General features: G+C 45.4%; 1 protein-coding gene across 1 annotated transcript in view; it reads left to right on the top strand.

Moving 5' to 3' along the window:
- LOC124047549 (glutamate receptor ionotropic, NMDA 2C-like) overlaps positions 1-27296 on the top strand; it is a 41873-nt gene that overhangs the window by 3434 nt on the left and 11143 nt on the right. The window contains exons 2-8 of the mRNA XM_046367859.1: positions 282-622; positions 1379-1493; positions 11794-12005; positions 18793-18961; positions 20266-20419; positions 21088-21213; positions 23165-23394. Of these exons, the coding sequence (XP_046223815.1) occupies positions 282-622; positions 1379-1493; positions 11794-12005; positions 18793-18961; positions 20266-20419; positions 21088-21213; positions 23165-23394 (1347 nt within the window). The remainder of the gene's footprint in view (positions 1-281; positions 623-1378; positions 1494-11793; positions 12006-18792; positions 18962-20265; positions 20420-21087; positions 21214-23164; positions 23395-27296) is intronic.

Here is a 27296-nt window from a genome sequence, read left to right as displayed (position 1 = left end):
TTTTTCTCACTTGGATGCTTTTTCTGGTGAGATATATTCAGCCTCTTGCGAATTGAAGGACAATTATGAAACACAGAGAGACGAAAGATAAATGATTGAATATATGTTTTTATCATTTTTCTTTGTTCATTTTTTTAGGGAAGCCTGGCTTCCCTTGCACTATTGAGTGCAGTCTATTCATGTCAAGGGTTAAGGGTTGTGATATAACTGTTCCACAGGCTTAGATGTCAGAAGTTAATATTAGATACTGGCTACACTCCCATATCTGTCTCTTCCTCTAGATTGATTCCCAGGTACTCGTAGCCTACTGCTCCCATGAAGAGGCCCAGTACCTGTTCCAGGTAGCAGGGGAGGTGGGTCTATTGGGGCCTGGCTACATCTGGATCCTCCCCTCCCTCGCGTTGGGCAACACAGAGAGCCCTTCACCTAGCAGCTTCCCCATAGGAGTGATTGGCGTCATCACCGACCAGTGGAGGAAGAGCCTGAGGCAGCGGGTCAGAGAGGGAGTGGCCATAGTGGCCAAAGGGGCAGAGAGTTTCAAGAGGCATCAGGGGTTCGTTCCCGAGGGACACAGCGACTGCAACACACCAGTTACACACATTAACAACAACACACTGTTCAGGTGAGTGTGAGGTCACACCCCCTCGCTCTGTGTTTGAGTGTCTGTGCTTGTCATAGCAGTAGACATACTGAACGTGTGTGTGTGTTTGTCGTAGCAGTAGACATACTGAATGTGTATGTGTGTGTTTGTCGTAGCAGTAGACATACTGAATGTGTATGTGTGTGTTTGTCGTAGCAGTAGACATACTGAACATGTATGTGTGTGTTTGTCGTAGCAGTAGACATACTGAACGTGTGTGTGTGTTTGTCGTAGCAGTAGACATACTGAATGTGTATGTGTGTGTTTGTCGTAGCAGTAGACATACTGAACATGTATGTGTGTGTTTGTCGTAGCAGTAGACATACTGAACGTGTGTGTGTGTTTGTCGTAGCAGTAGACATACTGAACGTGTGTGTGTGTTTGTCGTAGCAGTAGACATACTGAATGTGTGTGTGTATTTGTCGTAGCAGTAGACATACTGAACATGTGTGTGTGTTTGTCGTAGCAGTAGACATACTGAATGTGTGTGTGTGTTTGTCGTAGCAGTAGACATACTGAACATGTATGTGTGTATTTGTCGTAGCAGTAGACATACTGAACGTGTGTGTGTGTTTGTCGTAGCAGTACACATACTGAACATGTATGTGTGTATTTGTCGTAGCAGTAGACATACTGAATATGTATGTGTGTATTTGTCGTAGCAGTAGACATACTGAACGTGTGTGTGTGTTTGTCGTAGCAGTAGACATACTGAACATGTGTTTGTGTGTGTTCTAGACACATGCTGAACGTGACATGGGAGCGTAAGGACCTGTCGTTTAATAGTGATGGTTACCTGACAAACCCTTCCATGGTCATCATCGCTTTGAACAGAGACAGACAGTGGGACAAGGTACTGAATGAGTGTGTGTGTTTGTGTGTGTGGACCATGAAACAACCAACACAGCACTGCCATATTTATGCCCTGCCTCAAAATAACTTGCATACATGAATGTAATCAATACATTGTTTCATCCGGTTAATTACAAACTACCAGTGTTGCTGATGATGTGGTGTACTGTTATCTCCCATGGCGGTGTCCCGCCCTTCTCCCAAGGGTACGCACACGCACACACACACCTGTCTCCCAAGGGTACGCACACGCACACACACACCTGTCTCCCAAGGGTACGCACACGCACACACACACCTGTCTCCCAAGGGTACGCACACGCACACACACACCTGTCTCCCAAGGGTACGCACACGCACACACACACCTGTCTCCCAAGGGTACGCACACGCACACACACACCTGTCTCCCAAGGGTACGCACACGCACACACACACCTGTCTCCCAAGGGTACGCACACGCACACACACACCTGTCTCCCAAGGGTACGCACACGCACACACACACCTGTCTCCCAAGGGTACGCACACGCACACACACACCTGTCTCCCAAGGGTACGCACACGCACACACACACCTGTCTCCCAAGGGTACGCACACGCAAACACACAACTGTCTCCCAAGGGTACGCACACACACACCTGTCTCCCAAGGGTACGCACACGCACACCTGTCTCCAAAGGGTACGCACATGCACACACACACACCTGTCTCCCAAGGGTACGCACACGCACACACACACCTGTCTCCCAAGGGTACACACACGCACACACACACCTGTCTCCCAAGGGTACGCACACGCACACACACAACTGTCTCCCAAGGGTACGCACACACACACCTGTCTCCCAAGGGTACGCACACGCACACCTGTCTCCCAAGGGTACGCACACGCACACCTGTCTCCCAAGGGTACGCACACGCACACACACACACCTGTCTCCCAAGGGTACGCACACTCACACACACACACCTGTCTCCCAAGGGTACGCACTCACTCACACACACACACCTGTCTCCCAAGGGTACGCACTCACACACACACACACACACACCTGTCTCCCAAGGGTAGCCAGAGAGGGTGTAGGTCTACAAAGAGTAATCTCACTGCTACTGTTGAACTCATTTATTCCTGCCCTGCTACAGCAAGACTAATTTATCACTGCCACTGGCTGGCAGGTTTGTTTGTGTGCATGTGTTTCGTGACTGTGCAGACCGAACACAAAGTCTGGCAATGCTCCGGAGTTCCCACAGTCATTCACCGCCCCGTGTCATCTAGCTCATTCGTCAGTGAGAACGTGGCAGTGGGCACTTGTACACTGAGTGGACAAAACAATAAGAACACCTGCTACATGACAGACTGACCAGGTGACTCCAGGTGAAAGCTATGGTCCCTCATTGATGTAATTTCTTAAATCCACATCAATCAGTGTAGAACAAGGGGAGGAGACAGGTTAAAGAAGGATTTTTAAGCCTTGAGACAATTGAGATATGGATTGTGTATGTGTGCCATTCAGATGGTGAATGTCCAAGACAAAAGATTTAAGTGCATTTGAATGAGGTATTGTAGTAGGTGCGGCTGCTGGGTTTTTCACTCTCGACAGTTTCCTGTGTGTATCAAGAATGGTCCACCACCCAAAGGACATCCTGCCAACTTGACACAACTGTGGGAAGCATTGTAGTCAACATGGGCCAGCATCTCTGTGGAACGCTTTCGACACCTTGTAGAGTCCATTTCCGACGAATTGAGGCTGTTCTGAGGTGGGGGTGTGGAGGGGTGCAACTCAATATTAAGGTGTTCCTAATGTTTGGTTTACTCAGTGTATATGTGTTTGTGGTGTGACGTGTCCATTTCATACCCTCTCTTTTTGACACACTGACAGCACTACACGCTAATATTTTACTAAGACAGGGGGAACCATCATCCTATCTAATGTTCTACTAAGGCAGGGGGAACCATCATCCTATCTAATGTTTTACTAAGACAGGGGGAACCATCATCCTACCTAATGTTTTACTAAGTCAGGGGAACCATCATCCTATCTAATATTTTACTAAGTCAGGGGAACCATCATCCTAGCTAATGTTTTACTAAGACAGGGGGAACCATCATCCTACCTAATGTTTTACTAAGACAGGGGAAACCATCATCCTATCTAATGTTTTACTAAGACAGGGGGAACCATCATCCTATCTAATGTTTTACTAAGTCAGGGGAACCATCATCCTATCTAATATTTTACTAAGTCAGGGGAACCATCATCCTATCTAATATTTTACTAAGTCAGGGGAACCATCATCCTATCTAATGTTTTACTAAGACAGGGGAACCATCATCCTGTCTAATGTTGTACTAAGACAGGGGGAACCATCATCCTATCTAATGTTTTACTAAGTCAGGGGAACCATCATCCTATCTAATGTTTTACTAAGACAGGGGAACCATCATCCTATCTAATGTTTTACTAAGTCAGGGGAACCATCATCCTATCTAATGTTTTACTAAGTCAGGGGAACCATCCTCCTATCTAATATTTTACTAAGTCAGGGGAACCATCATCCTATCTAATGTTTTACTAAGACAGGGGGAACCATCATCCTATTTTCCCTCTCTTCTTTCCTATTTATTTCCCGTGGGGGAAGGGAAGATAGAGCGAGTATAAAGGGAGGGGGGCAGGGAAGATAGAGAAAGTTTAAAGGGGAGGTAAGGATAAGAGTTGTAAAAGTGATTGATTTTAAAAAACTGCCTGAGAAAGGTTCATAACAGTTCAAAACAGCATTGATATTCATAGAGTCAGACACAATAGTGTGGGTTATTTACACTCTACTGGGTCCTTCAATAGTGTTGTAGCTATTTGTACTTCGCTATATGCCTAGTAAATTCTTTGTGTTACATTCAGCCAGTCCACCTGTGATTCCCAGTTGTATCAATAATGGTCCACCACCAAAAGGAGATCCAGCCAACTTGACACAACTGTGGGAAGCGTTGGAGCCAACATGGGGCCAGCATCCCTGTGTTACATTCAGCCAGGTCCCCTGTGATTTGAAATCAGTATTCGACAACCATCCATGTCTGAGGAGATTGAGAGATGAGATGGAAACCGGCCATTAGGGGCAACAATAAGTGCCCGTTACCTTCAAGTTGGTTTCGGTTTTGCTAGGGCATTGGATAATGGCGGATGGGCGTAAGCATCTGTCTCTGGTGCCAAGGGTTGCATGTTTGAAATCTTAAGGTTGGGTATTAACTCTGAATGATTAAGGTAAGGGTTAAGTTTTGGGATAGGCGTAAAACAAAAATGAATAAAAATAACGTTCTATCGCTGGATTTGAATGTGTAACCTTTGGGACCAGAGACAGATCCTTCTGAAGTTCTGAGCATCTGCCTCTGGTGTTTGAATCCAGTGATCAAAAGTTGATTTTGAGATTTTTGTTTTAAGCCTATCCCAAACTCTTAACCCTGTCCTTAAACATTTGGAGTTAATGCCTGAACGTAACCTTAAATACTTCAAAATGTTGAATTTGAGAAACATGGATGAACGTCTAATTCTGACGTGAGACTGTGAGATCTAGTTGGTTACATTAACACTGAAAGTGTGGACCTGGATAGACATTAAACTGTGTTGAATTAACACTCAAGCTTTATTGGCATATTTCCCAGAATGCCTTGCCTTTCAAGTGAATTTTAGAGTTACCACCTATGACTGAATTTATTATTGACAGATAGATTATTGTTGCATACATCCATTTTCTACCCTGGGGACTTCAGTAAGAAAGTTCCTAAATGAATGTGTCATCATTGCTTAAGTAGTAATCCTCGAGAAGCTGGTGTTTGGAGGAAATACTGGAGTGGGTGTTCTTAGGCCCGAGACAAAGTTGAGGGCTGGCAAACTCTGTCAATATAGCCTCCGAACACTGGCTTCTTGGGCATTACCACTGTTATTTTGATTAATTTATTCATATTATTTCATACCACCACAATATAAACTATTGGCCTATTTATTGCCTTACCTCCTTACTTAATTTGCACACACTATATACAGATGTTTCTATTGTGTTATTGATTGTACATTTGTAACTCTGTGTCGTTGTTTTTGTCGCACTGCTATGCTTTATCTTGGCCAGGTCACAGTTGTAAATGAGAACTTGTTCTCAACTGGCCTACCTGGTTAAATAAAGGTGGGACATTTGTTTTGTTCTAATCTGGGGTTGCCAGTTGACCGAACAGATCTATCAGTTCGGTTTCCAGAGACACAACCCAGTCGTTCAGTCTTTTTGTTCTGTATCTGTGGACGCGACCCAGTTGTTGGTTCGAAATGTTCCATTGCCATACTGGCTGGCCATGTTCTTATCCCTTGCTTGCTAGCTTGCCAACTATGGCTAACTTACAGTAAAGTCAAACAGTGCAGCCAGAATAACAGCAAAGTAGCTGCATTTGTTTAAGCTGTTTTTTAGTTACATTTATTTGGATACATCTGTAACAATTAGCCAATGAGGCAGAATTTTGCCTGGCTTAATGTGCTCTCTCCTCAGGACACTGTTGTTCAGAGGAGCTAGCCAGCAACACAGCTAACACAAGAATCACTTCTAACTGAAGCTGGAAAGACAGTAAACTAGCGGCACATCATTTAATTGGACCTGTTTTCTATTGATAGTTCTTTGTATGTATATAAAGAATTATGCTGAAAAAAATAAATCAAAATGATGCATGATTTCAACTGGCTGAGAAAAGATGCCTGCCTCTCTGTCACGTCCTGCCCCTGACACATTCATTACTATGGGACGCCTGGTGATCCAATTTGAATATTGAAACAATGTTGCAAATTTCTGAGAGACAGACAGCAAAGTTTATACAAATCTCCACTGTTGAATATGAAATGTTAGTTTGAAAAGAAATGTGAGATATAATGTCTAGATGCATTTTATAGGGTATATCAAGTTGCCTCGCTGGAATGATGAGACAGTGGATTGCTCAGTCAGATGGAACAGAGTAAATAGGCATTTTAACGTCATAGATTTAGCCGGTGGTAACTTGTAGAATAGATAGCGTCTGGGCATGCTGTTTTAACCAATCAGCATTCAGGAATAAACCCCCCGTTGTATAAAATATAAACATTTAATACAATATGTATTTCATAATGCCTTATTTTGAGGCCTTACACCAACAAATATGTGTTGTTTCAATGACCCAACTACTGGGTTGCAGGCATTGGGTCAGTTCTTTATTTATACGTAAAAAAATCAAGTTTGGTTTGTTGCTTGGCTTAGTAGGGGCATGGCTTTCAGGGTGTTGTTTTTGACCACCCATGAGACTAAATGTCATTCCTGTTCATCTGTTCTGTTGAATTGTAATCACATGTCATGGTCAAACACTGCCATTTTTGTAGAATTCATGAAGTTTACAGAAATGTATGAATTTCTTAGAAACCTATGCAAATTCCACTGTGATTTCCCCAATAAGAGACTAACTAGGGCTGTTGGTCATGAGTCAGGAAGGCAGTCAAATTCCATGTGACTATTGAGTCATGTTAATTAGGCTTCTCCAAACTCTGATGCTGCTGATGGTCATTAGTAGCCTACCAAACTTGCTAATTGCCTGGTACTCAGCACTCTATTGTCCCTCTAATCCCTCTGACATCAATGCAAATGTTTTGAAAATCTAATCAAACACTTAATGAGAGCCCATGAGCTAATGTTGTGCAACATTTCTATTGGCTAGACGTTGAAGGAGAAACAGTGATGGCCGCTAATAGAAAGAGGAGGATCTCATCAGCTTTCTATAGAATAGGCCTATGAAATGTATTTCTCAACTTTCCTAATATTAAGCACATTGCTTATATTTAACAAGGTTTGTATCACAACTAAAGCAGCCAAATAAGTTCTTATAATGAAGCACATTAATCAGCTTTACAAGTATAGAGAGTGTAGAGTATAGAGACTAACTGGCATATACAGTTGAAGTTGGACATTTAAACATACACCTTAGCCAAATCCATTTAAACTCAGTTTTTCACAATTCCTTTGTTTCACAATCCCTGACACTAATCAAAGTAAAAATTCCCTTAGGTCATTTAGGATCACCACTTTATTTTAAGAATGTGAAATGTCAGAACAATAGTAGAAAGAAGGATTTAATTCAGCTTTTATTTCTTTCATCACATTCCCAGTGGGTCAGAAGTTTACACACACTCAATTAGTATTTGGTAGCATTGCCTTTAAATTGTTTAATTGGGTAAAACATTTCGGGTAGCCTTCCACAAGCTACCCACAATAAGTTGGGTGAATTTTGGCCCATTCCTCTTGACAGAGCTGGTGTAACTGAGTCAGGTTTGTTGGCCTCCTCGCTCGTACCCGCTTTTTCAGTTCTGCCCACAAATTTTCTATAGGATTGAGGTCAGGGCTTTGTGATGGCCACTCCAATACCTTGACTTTGTTGTCCTTACGCCATTTTTCCACAGCTTTGGGAGTATGCTTGGTGTCATTGTCCATTTGGAAGACCCGTTTGCAACCAATCTTTAACTTCCTGACTGATGTCTTGAGATGTTGCTTCAATATATCCACAAAATGTTCCTGCATCATGATGCCATCATCTTTGTGAAGTGCACCAGTCCCTCCTGCACCAAAGCAACCCCACAACATGATGCTGTCACCCCTGTGCTTCACAGTTGGGATGGTGTTCTTCGGCTTGTAAACTTCCCCCTTTTTCCTCCAAACATAATGATGGTCATTATGGCCAAACCGTCCTATTTTTGTTTCATCAGACAAGAGGACATTTCTCCAAAAGTACAATCTTTGTCCCCATGTGCACTTGCAAACCATAGTCTTGATTTTTTATGGTGGTTTTGAAACAGTGGTTTCCTCCTTGCTGAGTGGCCTTTCAGGTTATGTCGATATAGGACTTGTTTTAATGTAGATACGTTTGTACCTGTTTCCTCCAGCATCTTCACAAGGTCCTTTGCTGTTGTTCTGGGATTTATTTGCACTTTTTTGCACCAAAGTACATTCATCTCTAGGCTGCGTGGTCCCATGGTGTTTACACTTGCGTACTAGTGTTTGTACAGATGAACGTGGTACTTTCAGGCGTTTGGAAATTGCTCCCAAGGATGAACCAGACCTGTGGAGGTCTACAATTTTGTGGAGGTCTTGGCTGATTTCTTTGGATTTTCCCATAATGTCTAGAAAAGAGGCACTGAGTTTGAAGGTAGGCCTTGAAATACATCCACAGGTACACCTCCAATTGACTCAAATTATGTCAATTAGCCTATCAGAAGCGTCTAAAGCCATGACATAATTTTCTGGAATTTTCCACTCTGTTTAAAGGCACAGTCAATTTAGTGTATGTAAACGTCTGACCCACTGGAATTGTGATACAGTGAATTATAAGTGAAATAATCTGTCTGTAAACAATTGTTGGAAAAATGACTTGTGTCATGCACAAAGTAGATGTCCTAACCGACTTGCCAAACTATAGTTTGTTTAACAAGAAATTTGTGGAGTGGTTGAAAAACAGGTTTTAATGACGCAAACAAGTTTATGTAAACTTCCGACCTCAACTGTATAAGCAGCGCTTAAGTTTCAAGTTTGGGGAAAATATTTAATAAAAATTTCCACCATAAGAATGCACTTTCACAATATATGGAAGTTGTGTTTTCTGCTAATGGAACATTCGCGTTTATAGCCTGCTACCATGTGCACATTGCTATGCTTATAATGTGAAGAAATAGCCTAACAGTTTATCAAACATTTTAAGGAAACAGTCTGATCTGTTGTGTCATCCACATTTCATAAACGTTTATTTCATGCTAGTGGTTGTATTAATTTGGGATCTATCACATCCCACAACTGTCCCAGATTATGTTTGGAATATGTATTTCTCATACAGAATAGAATAGGTTCGACTTTTGTACTATGGGGGATAATAGATTTAAATAGGCTATTGCTTTTCGTTTGTCCTACTCATCTTGTTGGCTGACGAAAAGTCAATGGGGACAGTTCTTCCAATATGCGCCTCGGAATTGGATAAAGACGCGCGCAGTTGCGTCCCTGATGTGTCTTCATTTGTAGCCTGAGAGAAAGATCACATGACAGAGAGCCATGTGAGCGAGAGGCGCTTCCGATTGCGCAGCACACTCGGGGAGAAGGGCACAACGCAGCACACTCGGGGAGAAGGGCACAACGCAGCACACTCGGTCGGGGAGAAGGGCACAACGCAGCACACTCGGGGAGAAGGGCACAACGCAGCACACTCGGGGAGAAGGGCACAACGCAGCACACTCGGGGAGAAGGGCACAACGCAGCACACTCGGGGAGAAGGGCACAACGCAGCACACTCGGGGAGAAGGGCACAACGCAGCACACTCGGGGAGAAGGGCACAACGCAGCACACTCGGGGAGAAGGGCACAACGCAGCACACTCGGGGAGAAGGGCACAACGCAGCCCTCCGGGCCGCAAAAGACATGTTTTTTTTGTAGGGTGCATTACCACCACAAAGGGGATGCCACAGTGAAATTCGAGGCATTATAAAGTGCTTGTCAAATTGTGAATGAGAGACTATTGGAGTGTGTGCAGCCTGCGCAAAAAAACAAAGCAGAGCTCATGCCTTTCAAGCAACTTTATTTCAAATCATCATTAGTCTCTATCATGCAGCCTTATACAATGTATTAAACATCGAAACATAAGGCCCAACATTTGTAAAACAACTAAAGTTGCATTAATAACTCTGTCTCTATAGGAGTTATAGGAGTACATGTTTCTAGTTATAGGAGTACAGAATAGCAACATGTGCAAACCCTCAAATCATTTGCAGCCAATATTTATATTTTATTCAGCTTTGTTTAATTCTATTCTTCATACTATAAAATAATGCCACGGAATTCTAAGCAAATCTCGTCTGCTAAATGAACTAGTGCAGCCCACAGCCATTTGGCATAGCCAGATCAGGGCCTAACACAAGGTCAACTCAGAGTAAGCTATTCTGTTCTTCTGAAATAGACTACATTTTCTTCATGTCATGCTTCTTTAGACCTGTTTAAAATAAATAATGGATGTATTGTAAAGGTTTAGGCTATATTATATGGATATATTACTTTTTAAAATGGAAGCCATGAGAGGCTAAATGTGTTTATGTTAATTGACTTTGTGACCGCCACAGCCCTAATAGTAACCACTTTGTTGCAATATGTAAAAAAATGAAGTCAATTTTTTAAAATTAGAATATGTAATGTGCGATAACAGTCTTGGCGAGCAGGCGATATCCTTGTCCCATCGAGCACTAGCGACTCCTGTGGCAGGCTGGGCGCAGTGCACGCTATAACCAGGTCGCCAGCTGCACGGTGTTTCCTCCGACACATTGGTGCGGCTGGCTTCCAGGTTGGATGCGCGCTGTGTTAAGAAGCAGTGCGGCTTGGTTGGGTTGTGTTTCGGAGGAGGCATGGCTTTCAACCTTCGTCTCTCCCGAGCCCGTACAGGAGTTGTAGCGATGAGACAAGATAGTAACTACTAACAATTGGAAACCACAAAATTGGGGAGAATAAGGGGGTAAAAAAAGGCCTTATGAAATATATATTGTGTTGTGTTAAATTATAAGACCTACAAAATAACATATTCGCTCAGGATCTCACTTGGTAACGTCCCAAGGACAAGTGATTAATGCAACACTGATGTCTCTGTCACTAACAAATACTGTCCTGGGTGGTAACTCTACAATTAGCTCGAAAAGGCATTCTGGGAAATAAGGTTTTACACTAAGTAGTGTGTTAATTTAATACTTTCCAGTGTCTATACAAGTCCACACTTTCAGTGTTCATCTAACATTCTCAGTTTTGATATAACACTGGAGAATTTGCTGTGTACAAATCAGCAGAGCTATGACTGGGGGGATGGAGTGGGGAGCTCCAGGGACGGGATGCTGGGTGACAAATGGAGCCCCAATAGGGTTAAGCGAGGGCAGGTTCTTAACGGGGGATCATTGTGTCCTCTGGAGCTTGGCTCTGGGTCACAATCCTGGATCAGCCTGTCTCAGATCTACAGCACTGAGTTTAATCCACTTTCATGTACTCTTCCTCCTACTCTTTCTGTCCCTCTCTCTTCCTACTCCCTCTCTCTGTCTCTCTAACTCTGCCATCTCTCTCTCTCTCTCTCTCTCTCTCTCTCTCTCTCTCTCTCTCTCTCTCTCTCTCTCTCTCTCTCTCTCTCAACCTCTACATCAACATCTACCTCAACCTCTCTATCTTCCCCTACCTCTCAAACTCTCTATCTCTCTCTCCCTCTCTCTCTCGCTACTCCCCCCCCCACTCCCCCCAGGTGGGGACATTAGAGCGGGGTATCCTCCAGGTACGTTATCCGGTGTGGCCTCGATATGGTAGTTTCCTCGAGCCGGTATCAGATGATCGCCACCTGACGGTAGCCACTCTGGAGGAGAGGCCCTTCGTCATCGTAGAGAACGTGGACCCCGACACGGGAACCTGTGTACGCAACACCGTGCCCTGCCGACGCCAGTCCAACCGCACCGAGAGGTATGCATGCACTCACTCACTCACACACAAAACAACATGCAAATTGCAGATTTATGCTCACACAACAGCCTGCACATATCTGGTAAGCATATACTGGATGGTACATTTTGAGATCAGGACATTTTTATACACACACACACACACACACACACACACACACACACACACACACACACACACACACACACACACACACACACACACACACACACACACACACACACACACACACACACACACACACACACACACACACACACACACACACACACACACACACACACACACACACACACACACACACACACACACACACACACACACACACACACACACACACACACACACACACACACACACACACACACACACACACACACACACACACACACACACACACACACACACACACACACACACACACACTGTTAAGCTGTTGTCAGAGCACACAGCAGTTGTGTGATCCCTAAAGTGGTGTCAAACCAAGTGCATAAAAGCACCTGAGATGGATTACTAACAGGAGACAACCACAAGACAACCACAGTACAACCACAAGACAACCACAGTACAACCACAAGACAACCACAGTACAACCACAAGACAACCACAGTACAACCACAAGACAACCACAGTACAACCACAAGACAACCACAGTACAACCACAAGACAACCACAGTACAACCACAGTACAACCACAGTACAACCACAGTACAACCACAAGACAACCACAAGACAACCACAGTACAACCACAGTACAACCACAAGACAACCACAAGACAACCACAAGACAACCACAGTACAACCACAAGACAACCATAATACAACCACAGTACAACCACAAGACAACCATAATACAACCATGACATCTTTTACACACCTGTAATATACCTGCTGTACGTCCCTTTGACATTCCCACTCAACTTCCGGCCCCGACAGAGATGGCCGCCTCGCTTCGCGTTCCTAGGAAACTATGCAGTTTTTATTTATTTTTTACGTGTTATTTCTTACATTGGTACCCCAGGTCATCTTAGGTTTCATTACATACAGTCGAGAAGAACTACTGAACATAAGAGCAGCGTCAACTCATCATCAGTACGACCAAGAATATGACTTTCGCGAAGCAGACCCTGTGTTCTGCCTTTCACCCAGGACAACGGAATGGATCCCAGCCGGCGACCCCAAAAAACGACTTCGAAAAAGGGGAAAACGAAGCGGTCTCCAGGTCAGACTCCGGAGACAGGCACATCGTGCACCACTCCCTAGCATTCTCCTCGCCAATGTCCAGTCTCTTGACAACAAGGTTGATGAAATCCGAGCAAGGGTAGCATTCCAGAGGGACATCAGAGACTGTAACGTTCTTTGTTTTCACGGAAACATGGCTCACTGGAGAGACGCTATCGGAGACGGTGCAGCCAGCTGGTTTCTCCACGTATCGCGCCGACAGAAACAAACATCTTTCTGGTAAGAAGAGGGGCGGGGGCATATGCTTTATGGTTAACGTGACGTGGTGTGGCCAAAACAACATACAGGAACTCAAGTCCTTCTGTTCACCTGATTTAGAATTCCTCACAATCAAATGTAGACCGCATTATCTACCAAGGGAATTCTCTTCTATTATAATCACAGCCGTAGATATTCCCCCCCCCAAGCAGACACATCGATGGCTCTGAACAAACTTTATTTGACTTTTTGCAAACTGGAATCCATATATCCGGAGGCTGCATTCATTGTAGCTGGGGATTTTAACAAGGCTAATCTGAAAACAAGACTCCCTAAATTTGATCAGCATATCGATTGCACAACCAGGGCTGGAAAAACCTTGGATCATTGCTATTCCAACTTCCACGACGCATATAAGGCCCTGCCCCGCCCTCCTTTCGGAAAAGCTGACCACGACTCAATTTTGTTCATCCCTGCCTACAGACAGAAACTAAAACAAGAAGCTCCCGCGCTGAGGTCTTTTCAACGCTGGTCCGATCAATCTGATTCCACACTACAAGACTGCTTCCATCACGTGGACTGGGATATGTTCCGTATTGCGTCAGACGACAACATTGACGAATACGCTGATTCGGTGTGCGAGTTCATTAGAACGTGCGTTGAAGATGTCGTTCCCATAGCAACGATTAAAACATTCCCAAACCAGAAACCGTGGATTGATGGCAGCATGCGCGTGAAACTGAAAGCTCGAAGCACTGCTTTTAATCAGGGCAAGGTGACTGGAAACATGACCGAATACAAACAGTGTAGCTATTCCCTCCGCAAGGCAGTCAAACAAGGATTACAAAAAGAAAACCAGCACCGTCACGGACCAGGATGTCTTGCTCCCAGGCAGACTAAATAGCTTTTTTGCCCGCTTTGAGGACAATACAGTGCCACTGACACTGCCCTCGCAAGGCTGCAGGCCCAGACGGCATCCCTAGCCGCGCCCTCAGAGTATGCGCAGACCAGCTGGCTGGTGTGTTTACGGACATATTCAATCAATCCCTATCCCAGTCTGTTGTTCCCACATGCTTCAAGAGGGCCACCATTGTTCCTGTTCCCAAGAAAGCTAAGGTAACTGAGCTAAACGACTACCGCCCCGTAGCACTCACTTCCGTCATCATGTAGTGCTTTGAGAGACTAGTCAAGGACCATATCACCTCCACCCTACCTGACACCCTAGACCCACTCCAATTTGCTTACCGCCCAAATAGGTCCACAGACGATGCAATCTCAACCACACTGCACACTGCCCTAACCCATCTGGACAAGAGGAATACCTATGTGAGAATGCTGTTCATCGACTACAGCCCGGCATTTAACACCATAGTGCCCTCCAAGCTCGTCATCAAGCTCGAGACCCTGGGTCTCGACCCCGCCCTGTGCAACTGGGTACTGGACTTCCTGACGGGCCGCCCCCAGGTGGTGAGGGTAGGCAACAACATCTCCACCCCGCTGATCCTCAACACTGGGGCCCCACAAGGGTGCGTTCTGAGCCCTCTCCTGTACTCCCTGTTCACCCACGACTGCGTGGCCACGCAGGCCTCCAACTCAATCATCAAGTTTGCGGACGACACAACAGTGGTAGGCTTGATTACCAACAACGACGAGACGGCCTACAGGGAGGAGGTGAGGGCCCTCGGAGTGTGGTATCAGGAAAATAACCTCACAGTCAACGTCAACAAAACTAAGGAGATGATTGTGGACTTCAGGAAACAGCAGAGGGAACACCCCCCTATCCACATCGATGGAACAGTAGTGGAGATGGTAGTAAATTTTAAGTTCCTCGGCGTACACATCACAGACAAACTGAATTGGTTCACCCACACAGACAGCATCGTGAAGAAGGCGCAGCAGCGCCTCTTCAACCTCAGGAGGCTGAAGAAATTTGGCTTGTCACCAAAAGCACTCACAAACTTCTACAGATGCACAATCAAGAGCATCCTGTCGGGCTGTATCACCGCCTAGTAAGGCAACTGCTCCGCCCACAACCATAAGGCTCTCCATAGGGTAGTGAGTTCTCCACAACGCATCACCGGGGGCAAACTACCTGCCCTCCAGGACACCTACACCACCCGATGTTACAGTAAGGCCATAAAGATCATCAAGGACAGCAACCACCCGAGCCACTGCCTGTTCACCCCGCTATCATCCAGAAGGCGAGGTCAGTACAGGTGCATCAAAGCTGGGACCGAGAGACTGAAAAACAGCTTCTATCTCAAGGCCATCAGACTGTTAAACAGCCACCACTAACATTGAGTGGCTGCTGCCAACACACTGACTCAACTCCAGCCACTTTAATAATGGGAATTGATGGGAAATTATGTAAAATATATCACTAGCCACTTTAAACAATGCTACCTAATATAATGTTTACATACCCTACATTATTCATCTCATATGTATACATATATACTGTACTCTATATCATCTACTGCATCCTTATGTAATACATTATGTAATACATGTATCACTAGCCACTTTAACTATGCCACTTTGTTTACATACTCATCTCATATGTATATACTGCACTCAATACCATCTACTGTATCTTGCCTGTGCCGCTCTGTACCATCACTCATTCATATATCTTTATGTACATATTCTGTATCCCCTTACACTTGTGTCTATAAGGTAGTAGTTTTGGAATTGTTAGCTAGATTACCTGTTGGTTCTTACTGCATTGTCGGAACTAGAATCACAAGCATTTCGCTACACTCGCACTAACATCTGCTAACCATGTGTTTGTGACAAATACATTTGGATTTGATTTGATTTGATTTGAGTCACACATCAATGATGGATCCACTGTGTGTGTGTTTGTGTGTGCAAGACCTGAATCCCTTCACGACATAACACCGCTGGCATAGTAATGGAAGTGTGTTTGTGTGCGTGCGTGAGCATGTGTTTGTGTGTCAGTGTGGCATATTAATGGTGGAAAGATGTGTGGGGAAAGTGGTTGAGTGCGATGGCACATTGATTGGCCGTAAAGAAGATTTATCTGCCAACGCTGGCACATCTATCATGGTAGGATAGAAACAACACAACCCTCTCTCTCTCTTTCCCTCCTCTCTCTGTCCCTCTCTCTCTTTCCATCCTCTCTCTGTCTCTCTTTCTCTCTCTTTCCCTCCTCTCTCTGTTTCTCTCTGTTTCTCTCTCTGTTTCTCTCTCTGTTTCTCTCTCTGTTTCTCTCTCTGTTTCTCTCTCTCTCTCTCTCTCTCTCTCTCTCTCTCTCTCTCTCTCTCTCTCTCTCTCTCTCTCTCTCCCCACCCTGCTTGGGTTGCAGTCAACACTCCCAGGCTACTAGGGAAAAACAGAGAGAGAGAGCGTGAGCGAGAGAGCGTGAGCGAGAGAGCGAAAGAGAGACAGAGAAAGAGAGCGTGAGCAAGATAAGGAGAAAGGAGAGTTAATGAATGCAAAGTAGAGGAGGTTAACTAGTTAATCATACTGTATGTTGGTGACACAGCTATTCTCCGTACCAGATGTTTGGTGTAATTGAAAGGTTTTTTAAACATTAAAACTCCTCTTTTTTTTTGGACAGTGGCTGGTCTCATTGGCAAGATAACTGAAGTCAATTAAGTGAGGGGAGGATAATGCACAGTTATAAGGCACTATCAGTACTGACTATGGGTTAGTAGTTGGAGTGCTGCTGTGTGATTGTACATGCTGTTTGATGCTTTGTCTGGGTGGAATCCTAACTTATCTATGTGTGGATATCTTACTGTAATGTAGTGGCTTCCTGGATGCACAGAGTTCATGAGAGTTGTATTGTATTGGCAGTAAGTTCAAGTGCAGCACTGCAGGCATAGTTAGGGCCAGTATAGGCATTAGTGGGTACACCACTGGCAAACTCCTCACTGAAACATTAATTCTCAAGATTCCTTCCCCATTATTTTCTCTTCCTCCCTCGCAGCTCTAGATTTCTCTCTTCCTTCCTCTGGGCACATCGTTTTATACTCCTGTTGTTTCAGGGAAGAATGGAGACATCGCTAACCGTCGGGGGTATGTGTGTGTGTGTGTGTGTGCTTGCGTGCGTGTGTGTGTGTACGTGTGCGCGTAGATCTGGGGGAGATGAAGAAAGCGGTTTAATCATTGTGTGTCACACACACACACACACACACACACACACACACACACACACACACACACACACACACACACACACACACACACACACACACACACACACACACACACACACACACACACACACACACACACACACACACACACACACACACACACACACACACGAGTCTTGTGCAGCTAACCTTGTGGGGACATTCAGTTCCATTCAAAATCCAAATTTCCTTAACCTAACCCTAACCCTAACCCTAAAACTAACCCTAAACCTAATTCTAACCCTAACACTAATTCTAACCTTAACCCTAAATGACTACAAATAGCATTTGACCTTGTGGTCAAAGTTGGTCAAATATGAGTTTTTTTGGCATTTCAAAGTCCCCACAGGTATAGTAAAACACACACACACACACACACACACACACACACACACACACACACACACACACACACACACACACACACACACACACACACACACACACACACACACACACACACACACACACACACACACACACACACACACACACACACACACACACACACACACACACACACACACACACACACACACACACACCCTGACTCATTGCTCTTAACCTACAGCGTTTAGCCAAGGCAGCTAGTGAGACGAAGGAGAGACGAAGGAGACAAGGACTGAACTATTTACTCTAGGTTTAACAACAACCATCCTTCTCTCTATTCATCCCTCTCTCTCTCTGTCCTCCCCCTCTACCTACACATCATTAGACAGTGGGGTCGAGGGGAGGCTGGAGGTGACAGATCATCACTGCTCTCTGTGTGTGTGTGTGTCAGTGTTTCACCAAACACCATAATTCCCTGTGTTTAGAGTCTGTATCAGGCACTCAGACTGCACTAAGTGTGTGTGTGTGTGCGTGCGCGTGTGTGAGTGAGTGAGTGTCTCAGGGATACCGATTTCCTGTTGTCTTTCCTGTCTGCAGACCAGGTCCTTGATTCCCAGTCGTTAGTACAGACCACACTCCTCCCTCCTCTGCTCTGCTCTGATGCTGTTTAGCTTATTGATCTCATCGGTCTCACAGAGCTACTGCTGTTTAACAGGTCAATTAGAGGACCTATCAGGTCAATTAGAGGACCTATCAGGTCAATTAGGAGTTGCTCTTCTTTCTCCTAAAACTTACTGTTCGTCACATACGTTCTGTTCAGTGTGCGTGTGTGTGTGTTCCTCCTCTCACTACAGTCTTGTGGGTCACACGGAGCCCTACACCAAGCTGTGCTGTAAGGGGTTCTGCATCGACATTCTGAAGAAGCTGTCTCGCACCATCAAGTTCTCCTACGACCTCTACCTGGTCACTAACGGGAAACATGGAAAGATGATCAGTGGCATCTGGAACGGCATGATCGGAGAGGTGAGAGGAACTCCAGCACCAAACTCTCCCAGTAATGTAGGACGTTACAGGACAGAGGCGGTGGCTAGAGGCTAGAGAGGCGGACCAGTAATGTAGGACGTTACAGGACAGAGGCGGTGGCTAGAGGCTAGAGAGGCGGACCGGTAATGTAGGACGTTACAGGACAGAGGCGGTGGCTGGAGGCTAGAGAGGCGGACCAGTAATGTAGGACGTTACAGGACAGAGGCGGTGGCTGGAGGCTAGAGAGGCGGACCAGTAATGTAGGACGTTACAGGACAGAGGCGGTGGCTGGAGGCTAGAGAGGCGGACCGGTAATGTAGGACGTTACAGGACAGAGGCGGTGGCTGGAGGCTAGAGAGGCGGACCGGTAATGTAGGACGTTACAAGACAGAGGCGGTGGCTGGAGGCTAGAGAGGCGGACCAGTAATGTAGGACGTTACAGGACAGAGGCGGTGGCTGGAGGCTAGAGAGGCGGACCAGTAATGTAGGACGTTACAGGACAGAGGCGGTGGCTGGAGGCTAGAGAGGCGGACCAGTAATGTAGGACGTTACAGGACAGAGGCGGTGGCTAGAGGCTAGAGAGGCGGACCGGTAATGTAGGACGTTACAGGACAGAGGCGGTGGCTGGAGGCTAGAGAGGCGGACCGGTAATGTAGGACGTTACAGGACAGAGGCGGTGGCTGGAGGCTAGAGAGGCGGACCGGTAATGTAGGACGTTACAGGACAGAGGCGGTGGCTAGAGGCTAGAGAGGCGGACCGGTAATGTAGGACGTTACAGGACAGAGGCGGTGGCTGGAGGCTAAACAGGCGGACCTGTAGCTGGAAGGTTGCTGGTTGAAATCCCAGGCAGGAAGATAACATTTGGAAGATAAATGAACTTCCCCTGTGAACAGCTCCAGAGCTTCTACTCCTAAATCTGTGCTGTGTGTTTGTTGGGACCAGGAGAGAGGCAGTGGTCAGAGGTAGACTGGGTAGGTGTACAGCATCTCTTTGATGGTTGATTGTATCTGGGTTAATGGTGTGTGAAAACATGCATGTTCATATGGTGCTGAAGACAAACACTGTCGCATCCTAAAGGCGTACGCCTGAACAGGTGTTCCTCATGACATCATCCCTGCCTGCGTCCCCAGAGGCTCAATGCCGTTTGATACATGTTGAGGTAATGCAAGAGAGAGGAAAAAATGCTATAATGTGCAATTCTTACATTGACAGAGGGATGAAGCACAGTAAATCATGTTTTAAGTTGTATGATGTAAAGATGTATCACCCCCCTCATTCCTCCCCCTCTCCTCCCTCTCTCCCAGGTGTTCTACAGGAAAGCAGACATGGCCATAGGTTCTCTCACCATAAATGAGGAGCGTTCTGAGATCATCGACTTCTCCGTGCCATTCGTCGAGACCGGCATCAGCGTCATGGTTGCCCGTAGCAATGGGACTGTCTCCCCCTCCGCCTTCCTCGGTGAGATAGTTGGATTGATTAATTGATTGATTGTTTTTATATTATGTAAATATAATTTGATCTGAGGTAAGTTTAGTGTTAGTACTCCAATAGTTAACATTATAATATTGGGAGTATAGTCTGATCTTAGATCTGTGTCAAACAGTGATTTACCTGGATTCCCGGCCATGATGCCTCTCCTCACGGAAGCAGCATGACAGCTAGCTCCCATGGCAACGCTCAGTGCATGTGTGTGTGTGTTTGTGTGTGTTTGTGTTTGGCCTACTTTACTGGGTTCTGTCTCAGTGGTCCGTTTCCGTTTTAGGTAACTTTCGATGTATCCTGCAGATACAACTACATCATACATAAACCTTGAAACAACCAAATCAAAATGAAAACAAGTTGGCGTTCCCATGTTAAAACGAGTCATTTTTATCTCTGCCTTTTCTCTCCCTGAGCTGCTCAGTATTTATAATTGCTTTGTTTGAGCCTGGCAGTAGACAAGCTTTTATACGACAACCAAAGCAATGGATGAACAATCCTATGACCGTCTTTAAGTTTTCTGTAGATACTATACCTGGTGACATTATTAGCCATCATTGGCCAGTCCAAATGACATAAAAAGAAAGATCCCTCCCTCCCTCCCGCTCTCTCTCTCCCTCCTCCTTGTCTCTCCTCCTCTATCCCAGAGCCCTATAGCCCAGCGGTGTGGGTGATGATGTTTGTAATGTGCCTGACCGTGGTAGCTGTGACCGTATTCGTGTTCGAGTACTTCAGTCCTGTCGGCTACAACCGCAGCTTGGTCAGTGCTAAAGGTGAGTTGTGGCACAGCTGCTGCTACCCTGGTTTTAGAGCCGAGGGCTCACACAGGAGACTTGGGTTGAAACTCAGCTGGTCATTAACCCTGCTTATTCACCCAAACACAGGGAAGTGTATGAGAGGGGTGCTAGGGTTAGGTGAAAATAAGAAAAGAAAATATATTTTAAAAGCATATTTTATATACATATTTACACAAAATATATATGGAAGATTGGAAATGATGCAAACAATTACATTGATGGAAGCTACAATCTATCTGCGATATTAAAGCTGATCGTCCTTCTGTAGCTCAGTTGGTAGAGCATGGCGCTTGTAACGCCAGGGTAGTGGGTTCGATCCCCGGGACCACCCATACGTAGAATGTATGCACACATGACTGTAAGTCGCTTTGGATAAAAGCGTCTGCTAAATGGCATATATTATTATTATTATTATATTAAAATAATAAATAATTATAATAATCAAATAAAACACTGCTTATCGGCTACATTAGTATGGGAAACGGCTGTGTCCTACATACTATAAACAGAAGCTAGGTGCCAAGAGTTTTAAAGTGGTTTTAGGCAGGTATTGACACAGAATGCCAGACCCCGAGAGTCCCTGGGAGAGTGGGGTATAGCACTGCACTCAACAAAGACGGCTAATCAATCCCAGCATGCCGAGCTGCCAGAGCCCGCTCTCGTCTCGCGGTCTGAAAGGTCACTTCCTGGTTTAATTAGTGTTTGTCGCTAGGCTAATCTGATGGAGATGGATTTGGCTTCTCCAAGCTGGCAAAGATGAATGGGCTGAGTCTGAGTTCCCTAATACGACAGACAGATAGAGGCAGGCTAGCAGCTAACACTGTGTTACACAACACAACTAGAGGCAGACTAGTGGCTAACACTGTGTTACACAACACAACTAGAGGCAGACTAGTGGCTAACACTGTGTTACACAACACAACTAGAGGCAGACTAGTGGCTAACAATGTGTTACACGACACACAACTAGAGGCAGACTAGCAGTTAACACTGTGTTACCCAACCCAACACAACTAGAGGCAGGCTAGTGGCTAACACCGTGTCACACAACACACAACTAGAGGCAGACTAGTAGTTAACACTTTGTTACCAAACACAACACACAGCTAGAGGCAGGCTAACTGCTAACCCTTCAGTGACTAGTCTAATGCTGAGAGGATTGCTAATGATGTTGTGTTCAGTGCTGCTGCTGGGTTGAATGATGGAATAGGGAACAACCTATGAATGGAAACGTGATAGAGAGATGAAAAGGTCAAAATTCTATTAGGTCTAGTAAGGGGCTGTACAAACAAGCTAATTGGAAATGCATGATACAGCCATCAACAGTATAGGAAAATGGACGTATGTATCATTACACATCATTACACACATCAATAACATGGACGTATGTTTCATTACACACATCAATAACATGGACGTGTGTTTCATTACACACATCAATAACATGGACGTGTGTTTCATTACACACATCAATAACATGGACGTGTGTTTCATTACACACATCAATAACATGGACGTGTGTTTCATTACACACATCAATAACATGGACGTATGTTTCATTACACACATCAATAACATGGACGTATGTTTCATTACACACATCAATAACATGGACGTGTGTTTCATTACACACATCAATAACATGGACGTGTGTTTCATTACACACATCAATAACATGGACGTATGTTTCATTACACACATCAATAACATGGACGTGTGTTTCATTACACACATCAATAACATGGACGTATGTTTCATTACACACATCAATAACATGGACGTGTGTTTCATTACACACATCAATAACATGGACGTATATTGTACATCTGCTAATGATAATGTTATGATACAATGAGTATATTAACCAAACACCTCCCCCCCTCCTCCTTTCTCTCCTCCTGCCTCCAACCCCCCTCCCACCCCCCAGCGGCAGGAGGTCCTACCTTCACCATAGGGAAGTCAGTGTGGTTGCTTTGGGGCATCGTGTTCAATAACTCAGTCCCCATCGAGAACCCCAAAGGAACCACCAGTAAGATCATGGTGCTGGTGTGGGCCTTCTTCGCAGTCATCTTCCTGGCCTCCTACACCGCCAACCTGGCTGCCTTCATGATCCAGGAGCAGTACATAGACACTGTGTCTGGACTGTCTGACAAGAAGGTAGGACAGTTAATCAATCCCCGAGTCGTCCACCAATCCATCTATCCTGATAACTGTTCTCTTGTAGCTCATCTTGTCAAAGATTATCCCTGTCATTCAATAGCTTACATATGTGAACACAAAGACACACACACCACACTCATCGCATACACCACTGTAATGCTCTTCGTCGTAAGGTAGAGTGGGCCAAAGCCAAGCGTGGAAAGTGTTCATGTTCTTTATTGTCAACAATCACTCAAACAAAAATAACGAATACAAAAACGAAAGCGAACAGTTCCGTCAGGCACAGATACTAAACGGAAAATGACAACTTACATATGATCCCTAATCAGAGACAACGATAGACAGCCGCCTCTGATTGGGAACCACACTTGGCAAATACAACAAAGAAATAGAAAACAGATTCTCCTACCCGAGTCACACCCTGACCTAACCAAACAGAGAATAAATAAGGATGTCTAAGGTCATGGCGTGACAACCACACACATTCTTCTTCATTCAGCTCGCTATTCCTAAGCATAATCACAGAAGACGAAAATGACAAGCGACACATTTTGCTTCAGAGATCCAGAGAGGGAGAAACAGAGAGAAATACAGGAACAGATCAACTGTAACGATGTGCGCTGAGAGTCGGGAAGCAAGTTCAGAAAGTGAGTGATTTAACAAAACATAATACAAAACAAGAAACACGACCAACGCACAACCAGGAAACTGAAACAGATACAATTACGCCTGGGGAAGGAACCAAAGGGAGTGACATATATAGGGAAGGAACCAAAGGGAGTGACATATATAGGGTAGGAACCAAAGAGAGTGACATATATAGGGAAGGAACCAAAGGGAGTGACATATATAGGGAAGGAACCAAAGGGAGTGACATATATAGGGAAGGAACCAAAGAGAGTGACATATATAGGGAAGGAACCAAAGAGAGTGACATATATAGGGAAGGAACCAAAGGGAGTGACATATATAGGGTAGGAACCAAAGGGAGTGACATATATAGGGAAGGAACCAAAGAGAGTGACATATATAGGGAAGGAACCAAAGAGAGTGACATATATAGGGAAGGAACCAAAGAGAGTGACATATATAGGAAATGTAGTGAGGTAGGAGGTGATGGAGTCCAGGTGAGTGTCATAATGCGCTGATGCGAGTAACGATGGTGACAGGTGTGCGCCATAACAAGCAGCCTGGTGACATAGAGGCTGGAGAAGGAGAACACGTGACAAAAACATAGATACAGAGAGAGAAACCGATAAACAGAGAGATACAGAGAGAGAAACCAGTAAACAGAGATACAGAGAGAGAAACAGATAAACAGAGAGAAACCAGTAAACAGAGAGAGAGAGAGAAACCAATAAACAGAGATAGAAACCAATAAACAGAGATATACAGAGAGAAACCACTAAACAGAGATAGAAACCAATAAACAGAGATATACAGAGAGAAACCACTAAACAGAGATAGAAACCAATAAACAGAGATATATACAGAGAGAAACCAATAAAGAGAGATACAGAGAGAGAAACCATTTAACAGAGAGAGAGAAAGAGAAACCACTAAACAGAGATATAAACCAATAAATAGAGAGATACAGAGAGAGAAACCAATAATGTAACGGTTTTCTTCCTGGGAAAGAGAGGAGGACCAAAATGCAGCGTGGTTATTTATAAACATCTTTAATGAAAGATGAAAACGTGAACACTATACAAAATAAGAAAACGTGGAAAACCCGAAACAGTCCTAACTGGTGCAATACACAGAGACAGGAACAATCACCCACGAAATACCCAAAGAATGCGTGACAGTACCCCCCCCCCTCCCGGCCGCACACCTATACCCATAGGGGAGGGTCTGGGTAGGCGTCTGTCCACGGTGGCGGCTCTGGCGCAGTACGTGGACCCCACTCCAACATAGTCTTAGTCCGCTTACTGACTGGCGGCTCTTGCGGATCCTGGCAGACTGGCGGCTCTGGCTGCTCCATGCAGACTGGCGGCTCCTTGCAGACTGGCGGCTCTGGCTGCTCCATGCTGACTGCCGTCAGCATGACAGACGGGAGACTCTGGCGGCTCATGACAGACGGGAGACTCTGGCGGCTCATGACAGACGGGAGACTCTGACGGCTCATGACAGACGGGAGACGCTGGCGGCTCATGACAGACGGGAGACGCTGGTGGCTCATGACAGATGGGAGACTCTGCTAGCGCTGGAGAGGAGGAAGGCTCTGGCAGCGCTGGACAGGCGAAGCGCACTTTAGGCCTGGTGTGTGGTGCTGGCACTGGTGGGCTGGTGTGTGGAGGTGGCACTGGATGGACCGGACCGTGAAGGCGTACTGGAGATCTTGAGAGCAGGGCTGGCACCAACCGCCCTGGCTGGATCTTCACCCTAGCCCGGCAGATGTGGGGAGCTGGGATGCAGCGTACCGGGCTAAGCACGCGTACTCGGGACACCGTGCGTTCCACCGCATAACATGGTGCCTGACCAGTACCACATCCGCCATGGTTAGCACTGCTAGGAGCACTGTAGCGCTGAGCTGGCACGGGACGTGCAAGACTAGGGAGGTGCACAGGAGGCCTGGTGCGTGAGCCTGGCACAATCTTCACCAGACGACTAGCACACACCTCAGGACGAGTATGGAGAGCTGACCCAGGTGCCATCAAATCCCCGACACACTCCGTCGGGTGAATGCTGTGCCTCATGCACCAACACAGCAACTCTCTCATAACTCTCTCCTCCAATTTCCCCATTAACTCCTTCACGGTCTCTGCTTCGCTCACCTCAACACCGGCTCTGGTTTCCTCCTTGGCTCCTTACGATAAACAGGGGGAGTTGGCTCAGGTCTGACTCCTGATTCTGCCAGACTCTCCCTGTGCCTCCCCCCCCAAGACATTTTTGGGGCTGACTCTTGGGCTTCCTTGCCAGCCGTGGTCCCTCGTATCACCGGCTCCTCTCTCCGGCTGCCTCTGCTCTCCTAGCTGCCTCCACCTGTTCCCATGGGAGGCGATCCTTTCCCGCTAGGATCTCCTCCCATGTGTAGCAACCCTTGCTGTCCAACACATCATCCCGTGTCCATTCCTCCTTGTGCTGCTCCTGCTGCCGCTGCCTGTCACCACGTCGCTTGGTCCTGTTGTGGAGGGTGATTCTGTAACGGTTTTCTTCCTGTGAAGGAGAGGAGGACCAAAATGCTGCGTGGTTATTTATAAACATCTTTAATGAAAGATGAAAACGTCAACACTATACAAAATAAGAAAACGTGGAAAACCCGAAACAGTCCTAACTGGTGCAAAACACAGAGACAGGAACAATCAACCACGAAATACCCAAAGAATATGGCTGCCTAAATATGGTTCCCAATCAGAGACAATGATAAACACCTGCCTCTGATTGAGAACCACTCTAGACAACCACAGACTTACCTAGAATACTACACTGAACAAAACCCCATCAATCTACAAAAGCCCCTAGACAAGACAAACACATAATCACCCATGTCACACCCTGGCCTAACCACAATAATATAGAAAACACAGAATACTAAGGCCAGGGCGTGACAAATAAACAGAGAGAGATACAGAGAGAGATAAACCATTAGACAGAGAGATACAGAGAGATAAACCTTCAAACAGAGAGATACAGTGAGATAAACCATTAAACAGAGAGATACAGAGACATAAACCATTAAACAGAGAGATAAACCAATAACTAGAGAGATACAAAGAGATAAACCATTAAAAAGAGATAAACCATTAAACAGAGAGATACAGAGAGAGAACCAATAAACAGAGAGATACAGAGAGAGAAACCAATAAACAGAGAGATACAGAGAGAGAAACCAATAAACACATAGATACAGAGAGAGAAACCAATAAACAGAGAGAGAACCAATAAACAGAGAGATA

This window comes from Oncorhynchus gorbuscha, linkage group LG11, assembly GCF_021184085.1.
Source record: "Oncorhynchus gorbuscha isolate QuinsamMale2020 ecotype Even-year linkage group LG11, OgorEven_v1.0, whole genome shotgun sequence".
NCBI classification, from domain to species: domain Eukaryota; kingdom Metazoa; phylum Chordata; class Actinopteri; order Salmoniformes; family Salmonidae; genus Oncorhynchus; species Oncorhynchus gorbuscha.
This window is presented reverse-complemented; position numbering and strand designations above follow the sequence as displayed.